At 40.9% G+C, this 12162-nt stretch overlaps 1 protein-coding gene across 1 annotated transcript in view; it reads left to right on the plus strand.

The window, feature by feature from the left end:
- The window catches only part of LOC126412178 (modular serine protease-like), a 328117-nt gene that overhangs the window by 277139 nt on the left and 38816 nt on the right, over positions 1-12162 (plus strand). The window contains exon 10 of the mRNA XM_050081661.1: positions 3913-4080. Within this exon, the coding sequence (XP_049937618.1) occupies positions 3913-4080 (168 nt within the window). The remainder of the gene's footprint in view (positions 1-3912; positions 4081-12162) is intronic.

Genomic DNA, 12162 nt, shown 5'->3' on the forward strand with positions numbered 1-12162 from the left:
GAGAAAGTCTATATTAAAGTCACCGCATATAATCACATCCTGTTTCCTCCGACTTATTTTGGATAGAAACAAGTCCATTTGTAACAGAAAATCATTAATACTACTGGAGGGGGGATGGTAGATTGTAGCTACAATTAGATTTTGATCTGTAAGATTTATGGCTGCACATTCAAAGATCTTACCTGTTCCTGTTTCCTTTAGGGTAGGAAGTGGGCTATATTCAATGTGTTGTTTGATGAAGATGGCAACCCCACCATGTCCATCATTTGATCTGGAGTAGTGTTCACACAATTTGAAGTTGGGTAGTGAGATTAGCTTAACCACATCAGTGCAGAGCCAGTGCTCTGCTAGGCATACTACTGAGATATCACTGAGTTCACTGGTCAGCAAAATGCTTAAGTCATCAGTTTTGTTGCTCAAGGATTGGACATTGTGATAATAGATTTTCACGTCTGAGTGGGTTTTAGTCAGGGGGCTCGAAGTCATATTTACTGTGTCACTGACCTTTAGTTTAAATTGTACTGTATTCCAGGTATGTTGACTTCTGAGCAGTTGTGCTGGTTCTGTTGGTCGTCCTTGGCAGCCATCTCATCTTCCAGGTGGGCCTGAAAAGTATCCACATGCACTTCACACTGTTGAGGCATCACATTGACATTTTGGAGGGATGTCTCGATAATGTTCACCATCACATTACTGATCCTTTCAGGTTCCTGACCTTTTTGAGGGGTCAGGGGGTTTGTGTTTCGTCTCTGTGACTTCGTGGCCCATTTGTCTAGTGTAGTTTGCACAGTATGGCCACTATTACTCTTTTTATTTCCCATCTTGTTTGTCTGTATCCAATTGCTTTATTAGCGTCTGTTTATAGCTGCAGACTACCTCTGATGGGTCAGTGCCATTTCTTTTCAACTAGACTATGACAAATGTGAATAACAGCATCAGGCCATGACCATTACAGACTTACTGGAAAAAGATTCCACCAATCTTTGCATAAGGTGGTAGACAGTTCCAGGGACTAACACACAGGTATTATGTGATGTGTCCCAAAACAGAATTCGGGTACTATTTCCCACATCCATGCACCACACAGTTTTAAAACAGTTGACAGCCTGGTGCACCACAGGGTTAGGCAAGCAGTACAGTTCATCACTAAAAATTTCGTTTGACTGAAGAAAAAAAGAGTCAGACCTGGGTACAGGCCTGTCTGGTGTGCCGGTGCAGCAAATTTGATGATCATACACATGCTCAACTAGGTCACATAAATATACCAAGAACATGTTTCTGCCACATGTGTCTAGACCTTGTAGGTAACATTCTGGAATCAAAAGGGTACAGATACTGACTATCCATTATAGACAGAGTTTTTTGGGTAGAAGCAGTCCCAATAAAAGCCATAACACCAGAGGCAATAGTTTGCCCATTTATAGATGCTTGGGTAGCTCGATTTGGCAGCCATGAAATGATAATGGTGGATCAGGGATGACAGTTTGAATCTGCACTATTCAAGTTGCTCTGCAACCTCTGAGGCATTACATGCAATTGTACAACTGTGTACCACCCTCAGAGTAGCAGGCCTGTCAAGAGGTGGCTTGCAACTCTCAAGGCAGTACCTGTGTGCCACGGAGGGCTGTGGATGAAAGATTCACCTTGTGTTTTACTTGTCATTCACATGGCATTCACAGAAGACATACATGAACCACTATAAAAAATATTGTATGGAGAATCCTTCATCTTTCCAACAGAATTTGTTCTACCAACCTAGCCCCTAGAACTAAGAGACTTACCAGCACTGGTCCTGCAGGTGAAGAAGATAACAACAACACACAGTTCTCACCACCTAATCTGCATACCATTCTGAAAGTTTTCATGCACAAAGCACTGAATAACTGTGAACTTGTAATGCTATGGAACATTAAGATTCAGGCCAGCTTTACAGCTACCCTCAGCAGGTCCATACAAAGATTTAAAACATGACTCTCACACATTTGACATTTCACTCACCAGAAAATCAACTATGGTCACAAGAAGTCATCTAAAGCCTTCTTTGCAAATACACAGCTGTGTGTGATACAGATGACAACTTGTGTGGTCACTTACCCATCAACATGCAGACAGCCAACCCAAACACCAAGGCACAGGTCATCGTCATATGTAACGTGCAGTTTTTCAATTCAGAGAACATCAGTGTGAAGTCTGTAGAGAATGACCTGATAGTGGATGGCTATGATGACTGTTATGCAACTGCTGATGGACAGATTCCTTGTCGTGCTACACACATATCAATTACCAAAGATCATCAGCTATGTGGCTGTATCTTCACATTTGTCAGCAGAAAGTATACTTACTATCATAGCCCCACAAAGCCCCAAAGGAATCACAACAACCACCACCACATCAGACTGCTGCAGAGAGAGAGAGAGAGAGAGAGAGAGAGAGAGAGAGAGAGAGAGAGAGAGAGAGAGAGAGAGAGAAAAAACATAGTCACTTTCTACAAGAGTCTGGGGGTGGGGGGGGGGGGGTGGGGGGGGGGGTGTCTGGGGGCTGTGTGAAACACAAATTTCCCAGTAGTAACACCACTATCCTCACATAAGACAATAAAAACAAATAGCAGAACCATAAGTTGTAGGAGCTTGTATCCTACTCATGTGTTTGTCTCCATGTACATCTTCTAATCTTACCCTCCCACACTTATCACTATTAAAATTCTCTGTCTATAAAAGTTTATAAAGCTTGAAGAGGCATACAATATATATAAAAGAAAACTTTTTACTTATTTTCATTATCTCATTGTTGTTCCAAGTCTTGTTGTGTCTAGGGGTACATTCTTGAAGCTGTAAGTTTTATAATGCTGCGGCTTCTTGTTGAACTGAATAACTGATCAAGATTTGACTGCTGCTAGGAATATCTGCTTATTTTATCCCATTCTTTTATATCACACCAACTTCACAATTTCACTTCAAAACACTAATTCACATTGTTGTTGACAAAGTTAGAAATATACATGCATTTTCCTCAGAGGCATGCCCACTACTACTTAACATTCTTCAGTACTCACAAAAATCCAAAGAGTTTGCAAAACAAAAGAGTTTACAAACTTTCTTGACAACAGAAGAATCATCATCAAGATATAACATTATTATATAAATGAGTATGGAAATAAATTTAATAATTAGCATTAGATTGTGGAATTAATAATATGAATTTTAAGTGTACTAGAAATTTCATAATTTCAAATATTTTTAAAAGAAGAGCAACTTTAACTGTACATACAGAGTACAAACACATTAATTTCTTTTTACATATTTTAGCCAAAAACATAACACATCGTATACAAAATCATATGAATTTCATTCAGTTAAACAGTCGAGAATGTTTACTTATACACAAAATGGTAGTAGACAAGAGGAAGGTGACCAATTACAATCTTCTGTACTATCCAATGGACTTCAGGCAATAGTGCTGTATCTACATATTGCTTAATGCCTGTATAATGTAAATAACCACATAACCAAAAGATTGTGTAGTTTTTTATTTTTTAATTATTTCCTGTTTCCATCAGTCTAAAAGAATTAAATTTGGTGTCAGTTAATATGATATGTTGTGATCCATTTCATCTGTTGTGTCCTTCATATGTCCGTACTGCAATATTTTTAATCATCAGATCTACAGTAAGATGTATGGTGTGTACATCAAAGATCAGTAAAAAATAAAATAAATACTATTTACATGTAATATTTGACAGTATTTATGAACATGAGTGCTTGTATTTTTTTATATCTTTAGAGTCATTTGCTTCTACATTTTGTTACTTATACTAACGTTAAACATCAGTAAAAATCTTATTTGCTGACAGAAAAGAAAATTTTTGTTTGTATTCACATAAACTGAAATAATGTTTGTTTCTGATATTTGCAGGTAAAGTTTATTGATGTTCCTCAAAGTTTCCAAGGGGCATCTATGGCCTATCATGATGACATTGCTGTACTGGTCATGGATTCCCCATTTCCACTAACTGAGATGATTCGTCCTGTGTGCGTGGACTGGGATGATCTTTACTATGTTGGACCAGGTGATAAGGGACATGTATGTTGAACCCAGTAAGGAAAGAACTGGTGATGTCTTACTTAGCTGTAAGACAGTGAAATTAAATATGCATCATGAATTTATTATTACTTGATAGCATGATCAGTTTATTTGGCTCTCCTAATAGTGCAGATTATGACTAGATGTATAACACTATCATGTCCATAGGAACATAGTAGAATGCCTTTGCACAGTTCTGTATTAGTAACACAGACAGAAAAATTAATAAACAAATCCACCTATCAGAGTACTTCAAATTAATGCCTGTCAAACAATGGTAACTCCAGGTTGAAATATCAGCAATGTAATGATAAGATAGATTGCTACTTACCATAAAGATGACCTGTTAAGCTGCAGACAGCCACAACTAAAAGATGCTTACACATTAGCTTTTGGTGACAGCCTTTGTCAGAAAAGGAAACACCCATTTTCATTCACACAAGCAAGCACACCTCATGCACACATGACCACCATCTCTGGCAGACTGGATGGAGGGAATTCTGATCTGAGCTGCCAGATGTGGCAGTCATGTGTGCTTGAGATGTGCTTGCTTGTGTGAAGAATGTGTGTGTTTCCTTCCTGATGATGGTCATGGCTGAAAGCTAATGTGCAAATAACTTTTAGTTGTTCCTGTCTGCAAATTAATGTGTCAACTTTATGATAAGTAGCAATCTATCTTTTCCTTACATTGTTAAATTAATAACTGTGGTATATAAAAAGAAAGCCTAATGAAAAGTTATATTAATAATGGGAAAATCTAACAACACAAAATCTGGGATGAAATAACAGTATGATTATTAGGAAAGATTGTTACTTCCATAGACAGGAAGTACTGAACAGCAAAAAGACACATTTAATAGTAGACTGTTGAGTTTTAATTCTCAGATGAAGTCCTTTGTCAGGTGGAGAATCACATACACACATTCATACATTCACAGGTCACACACACATGGCCATTGTTATCTGCAAGTGCTGTTTCTCCAATGGGGTGAATGGTGACCTTGACTGGGGTGGTAATGGGTGTACAGAAGAGGCATGGGCCATGTGCAGAGCAGTCAGGTAGAGATGGGGAAGGTGCTGTATTCCTTCTTGTGGGAGCATACATGGTTGTAGTGGACTGATAGGTGCAGCAGCAGGAGGCTGTGCTGAGGAGGGAATGAATAGGAGAGAAACAGAAAAAGGGAAAGGGCTGTGACAGTGAGTAGAAAGGACAAATGTCTGGAGAGGGAGCAGGGAAGATAGACAGGTAGATGGACTAGCGAATGTTGATGCCAGGCTGCTTCTGAAATGAAGGATGTATTAAAAAAAAAAAATAATAAAATAAAAAAAACCTGATTTTGGAGGGTCAGAGGGAAGAATCCAGATGATACGGGCTGTGAAGCAGCCACTGAAGTCAAGTACACCATGCTGATGCTGCAGGGTGTGCCTTACAATTCAATGGTTCCGTGGTCTCTTGAACAGAGTCGGTAGTAGGGAGAATGTGTGGGACAGGTCTTGCAGCCAGGTCTTTACAAGGATATGAGCCCTGGGGCAAGGGCAGCATGGCAGGGATGGATGAGGATATTGTGAAGGTTGTGTGGGACATGTGGAGGGGATTTTTCCAATATCAGGATGCAACAAGAGATAGTCAAAATCCTGGTGGGGAATGTGATGTACTTACTCCAGTCCTGGAGGCTACCGAGTCACTGGACAGTGGTTATGTTGGAAGGTTGACATGTGCTCCGGAAGTCAAGATGCAAGAAATCTGTTCCTGTACAAAGTGGGAGGATAACTTCAGTCTGTGAAGGTCCCAGCAAGGCCCATGGCTATTTTTGAGAGTGAATGCTCATCATAATTCAACTGTGGATGGCTAGGCTATATGGAAGGTGCTTCTTGGTGTGTAATGGGTATCATCTGTTGAAATGGATGTATTCCTGGTGTTTAGTGGTTTTTATATGGACAAAGATACTGATGGAGCCATCTTTGAGGTGCTTGTTGGGCTTAGGTGGAACAAGTGAAGTGTATGGGGGAAATGTGGATATTCTGGAGGAATGTGGATAGGGAGTCCTCACCCTCAGTCCAAATCACAAAGATGTCATCTGCGGATTTGAACCAGTTTGGCATTTTGGGATTCTGACTTGTTGGAAATGATACCTCCAGATGACACACAAATAGGTTGGTATAGAATAGTGCCATGTGGGTGCCAGTGACTATATGATGGATTTGTTTGTACATGAGACCTTCAAAAGAGAAGTAACTCTGGGTGATGATGTTTTTGGTCATGGTGACCAGGAAGGAGGTTGTGGGTTTAAAATCAGTCGGGTGTTGGAAAAATTACTGTTCAATGTTAGCAATGCCATGGACATTAGGGATGTTGATGCAGAGGGAGGGGACATCAAAAGTGATGACCATGGTGCCTGATGGTAAAGTTACAGAAGCCCACTCATAACTTCCAAACTCTAACTTTCAGATATACTAATCTGCCACACATTATAAAACTCTATCCTCCATCCTACAGAAGACAGAACCTAAACAAGCCCACAATGCAGCTATGAAACTCTCCTCAAAAAGCCTCGGTGTTGAAGAAGTATCAGTCTTTTTCTGAAGGTCTCATCTTTTGCCCCACTCCAAAATTCAATCATGCTGGGCTTGTTAAAGATTTCCTCTATGTGTCCTTACAATGGAAACACTTCTTCATCACCAACTTTAACAATCAGACTCAAACCTAAAACCAATACTGAACACTACTGTTACTCAGTTTACTACTCCATCTAATTGTGATGCACCCCTATCCCCCTGCCTCCCTTTACAGAATTTCCAATCCTTAAACCTCACCTCACCACTGTGTCTCAAATCTCTCAATATGGAGATTAACCTCGCACCTGCAGAAAGAATTGCAACCCACCACCTAAAAGCAGATCCTGACCTGATAATCCTGCCTGCTGACAATGCTTCCGCTGCAGTTGTAATGAACCTGACAGATGGCCTCTTCCAGACGATACACATGTCCACCTACAATCCCTGCCACAGTGACCCCATTCCAGAAGTGCAGCATGACCTTTGTTTCCTCCTCAAATCTGTTTGTCCATCCTTGATCACTTCCCCTGAATCTATCTCTATCCTCACTCCCATCACCCGCTGAACTCCTCCCTTTTACATGCTTCTTAAAATATAAAAAACCCAGCTACACAGTATGCCCCACTGTGGCTGGGTACTATGACCTCCTAGAGATAATATTCACGGACCAGCACCCTATTACCCAGAACCTACCATCCCATATAAAAGGCACTAGCCATTTCCTCTACCAACTGTCCACATTTTCTACTCCTTTACCACCTAGTGCCCTTCTTGTCACTGTTGATGCCACCTCCCTCTACACCAGCATCTCCAGTATGTGTGGCCTTGCTGCCACTGAAAGCTTTATTGACTTCAAGCCAATCACCTCCTTCCTGGTCACTATGACCAACTATATCCTCACTAATATTACATAGGAAACACTTTCATGACATGACTATGAAGTCTTTCGCGATGGAGTCCTTGCATAAAAAATTCTTGGTATCCTTGCCGCGTCAAATTTGGCTACCATTCTGCAGAGCAACAACCAGCAAGATAGGTAGAGTTCTGAGCCGGCAGGAAATCAGACCAGTCTTCCGGCCACCCAGGAAGATTAAGGAAATTCTGCGACCCATGAAAGATAATCTTGGCCTGATAGTACCAGGAATTTACAGCATTCTTTGCAAGTGTGGCAAAAATTATGTGGACCAGTCTATAAGAACTGTTGCCGATCTCCGTGTGGAACATCAGAGTCACCTGAAATACAGGTATCTAGAAAAATCAGAGTACCAGGAATTTACAGCATTCCTTGCAACTGTGGCAAAAATTATGTGGACCAGTCTATAAGAACTGTTGCTGATCTCCGTGTGGAACATCAGAGTCACCTGAAATACAGGTATCTAGAAAAATCAGTGGTGGCTGAGCACAGTTTGTTAAATAAACATAAGATTTTATTTGATGAAATAAGAACAGTTGCCCACGCTTCAAACTATTGGGACTCTGTCATCAAGGAAGCAGTTGAAGTTAGACTATGTGAAAATAATTTCAACAGAGACTCAGGATATGCACTCAGCAATGCATGGAAGCGTGCAGTTGATAAAGAAAGAGCACAGAGGGAGACTTCTTACATTCCTCACAGTTCTCTGCCTGTTGTGATGGATGGATCTGCAAGCAACCCTGGATAAAGTGCGCAAACAAAATCTATGGACATAGAGGCTGCCACCTCCATACGCACCGTTTTCACTGTGATGTCACCCAGCCAATGAGAAGCTGTCCACTGCTTATAAAAGCCAAAGCCTCACCGGTCTATGACAGTCAGTTCTACCCCTGATGAAGATGATGGAGGTAGTCATCAAAAGCTTGGGATTTTATCCAAATGTGACGCGGCAAGTAAACCGAGAACTTTTTATGCACTTTCATGATGTTATGCAAAATTATATTTTTGGTCACTAACCAGTTTTTGGCTTCTTAGACCATTGTCAAATGACTACTGAATGTTGCCAAAACAGTTAAAATAATATATGACTTACACTGGTATCACTTATGAAGAAGATACAGAAGAAACAAAAATGATGACATGTAGGGCATTGACAGAGGAAAGCATTTCATGTTTACATCATGCAGAAATAGATAAATTTAATTAAAAATGGAAAACAAAGTTTTTATGTGGATATCATTATATTTAACAACATATGAGAAATAAAGCTGAGTTTACAATATTTGTAATCTAGCAACAAGATCATGTCTACAATTTAACTCTGGCATAAAATATAATTTAAATTTATATTTGTACAACTAAAACTTAATTTAACAGAAAGAGGAGAAAGGAAATTGAGTTTGGTTGTTTAATAGAAACCTGTAATTCTTTGTCATACTTTTATTGATCTCAAGTATTTCCAGTAGGGTCCCTTTTTTAACAGTATGTAAAACTCAAAAATCTAAGGGGAATGTTCAAAAATTAATCTCAAATTGACTATTAAGGAAATAAAAACTAGTTAAAATCTTCTAATATACAATCTTTAATTATAAGTTTACATTACTTCTCCACATACTCCCCACCCAAATACAAGCATTTGTCATACCATGACAGTAGGACTTTTATCCATTCCACAAATAATGGTGACACCATGTATTTCAGCCAGTAGTGATGGAGTCCTTGAGCTAGGTCGTGAGTTACAAGTAGCCTGCCAGGCCTTCATCTTGGAGCTGAGATGAAAGTGACTTGGGAGGATGATGAGAAATCTCCCAGTCAAAAACTTTGAGTTCCTTCAGAGTATGGAGTCGTACATCATTGTGGAGGAGACTGATTCCTTTCGTAAACATCCCACATCATTTGTTTTAGATTGACATTCAGAGTTTTGTGTTACTATGAAAATAAACCAGCAATGTTACACTATCATCACACATTACTCTCATGAAATCTGTTGTCAAAATTCATTTGTGACCCAAAGAACTATAACTATCATTTTGCAATATCTGATTGACATTTTTGGACTTATTGGGTGAATAAGGGTACATCCAGTGTTTGGGTTGCTCCTAAGTTTGAGTTCATGTACTGCATCAATGTTTCATCCCAGTCACCTGATCCTATTCAGAAATTCTTCCCCCTATTCATGGAAGCACTGAAAGAATGTTAAGGCTGAATCTGTTCTTTCAGTCTTTGTGGACATCTATTAGACATTGTGGCGCGCGCACACACACACACACACACACACACACACACACACACACACACACACACACACACACACACATACTACCAACACAGTGACACTAATTATTAGAAAGCAGTTGCCTGGGGTGATGGATGGTGGGGGTAGGGAACAACACAGGAGGGAGGGAAAGGGTAGCAGAAGTGGGAAAGACAGATAATGCAGTGACTATGCAACGAAATGAAAGGGGTTCTGAGAGGATAGGGCATCCAAGAGGTGGAGAGAGGAAGGTGGACAGGGGAGGGAAACAGGCAGATGAAAAATGGGGGGGGGGGGGGAGAGAGAGAGAGAGAGAGAGAGAGAGAGAGAGAGAGAGAGAGAGAGAGAGAGAACAGGGAGCATGTGAGAATTCAGGATATGCTGGAAAGACAACTCCCACCTGCATACTTCAGAGAAACTTATGCTAGGATTATCCAAATGGCTCACAGAGTAAACCAGCATGTTTGGTAACTTGATGCTCCAGTTTGTGATTTACGACAGTTTGGAGGTGGCCGTATATGTGTGTAGACGGTTACATTTTTATGCCAACGTGCTGCACTGTAGTTGCAGCATAGCAGATATATAGTGTACCCCTGCCATTCCTTGTATTGAAAATTCCTGTGACCAGACTTCAGTAGGAGGTGGTGCGTGGGTGGATGGAACAAGTCTTGCACCTGAGTCAGCCACAATGGTATGACCTATGGGATTCAGAATTGCAGTAGGGATAGAAAAGGACATTCTGTAGTTTTAGTGGACAGCAAAACACCACTGTGGGTGATGTGAGCAGTGTTGTGGGTAGAATACCCCTCATCTCAGGACTCACTTAGAGGTAGTCGAAGCCTGGATGGAGGATGTGTTTGAGCTTTTCAAGGTCAGAGTGATACTGGGTGATCAGAGAAGTGCTCGTTGCTGCTGTCAAAGGTGGAGATGGCATGGGAGATCTGTTAATGGATGAGCTGGACAGGGTAATGTCTGTCAACAAAGGCTCTGATAAGATTATTGCTATATTTTGACAACTTTTGCTTTACACTACAGATGCAGCTCCCATGAGTGATGAGACTGTAAGGAAAAGATTTTTTGACATATAACAGGTGACAGCCATCAAAGTGGATTTACGACTGTCTGTGGTTGATGCAATTGATATGAACAAATATATTTATGCAGGCATCTGAGAGGTGGAGATCAAAACTGCAAAAATGGCTTGTTGAGATGAGACAAACCAGGTCAGTTGGGTTTGGCAGTATGTGTTAAGCCTATGGAGGAAAGAGCAAAGATTGTCCCTACCATTAAGTCCAGATCATGAAAATATCATAAATTAAACTGAACCATGCAATGGTTTAAGGTGTTGACTGGATAGGAAGGATACCTCCAGATGACCCATAAACAAGTTGGCATAGGATGGTGCCATGCAAGCACACACAACAATATCATAGATTTGTTTATAGATTTGGCTTTCAAAAGTGAAATAAATGGGGGTCAGTGTGTTGTTGGCTAGGAGGATTGAGAAAGAGGTGGTGAGTTTGGTATCATGACACTGGGAAAGGTAGTGTTCCATGGATAGAAGACCATGGGCGTGGGGGATGTTGGCGCATAAGGATGTCACATACACAGTGACCAATAAAGGGTTTGGTGGTAACAGGATAGGAACTATGGGAAGGCAGTGAAGGAAATGAGCAGTGTCTTGAATGTAGGGTGGGAGCTTATAGACAGTAATTTGGAGGTGTTCGACAAACAAAGGGAGAGGTTTATTCTGTGGGAGCATGGTACCCAGACACAATGGGATGACCAGCAGGGAGACCTGTGGGGTTGGTGTTTGCAGAGTAGGTAAAAGGAACGTGTGCAGGAGGTTGTTAGTGTGAGTACTGAGATCGATTAAGATGTCAGGTTTTACGATGGACCTAAGGCCTTGAGGAACTGCTGGTTGTCTTGTTGGTCTTCTGGAATGAGATTGTGGTTATAAGGCTTCGTATGCAGAGGTTTCAAGAAGTTGACAGAGACCCTCGTCACATAACCACTATGATTAATGACATCTGTGATGGACCATTTGTCTGTGAGAGGATTATAAGGTGTGGATTAGTTTTCAGGTTAAAGGTAGCTGTGTGTTCCGTAGGAGTGATGTTGAATTCACTGGGGAGGGATCTGTGAAATGGCGAGGCCAGGTTGAATTAAACCTCCACTAATTTTTGTGTCTCTCTCTCTCTCTCTCTCTCTCTCTCTCTCTCTCTCTCTCTCTCTCTCCTCTCTCCCTCTCCCTCTCCCTCTCCCTCTCCTCTCTCTCTCTCTCTCTCTCTCTCTCTCTCTCTCTCTCTCTCTCTCTCTCTCTCTCTCTCTCTCTCTCTCTCTCTCTCGCAAACACAGA

Source organism: Schistocerca serialis, chromosome 7, assembly GCF_023864345.2.
Source record: "Schistocerca serialis cubense isolate TAMUIC-IGC-003099 chromosome 7, iqSchSeri2.2, whole genome shotgun sequence".
Taxonomy (NCBI): Eukaryota; Metazoa; Arthropoda; class Insecta; order Orthoptera; family Acrididae; genus Schistocerca; species Schistocerca serialis.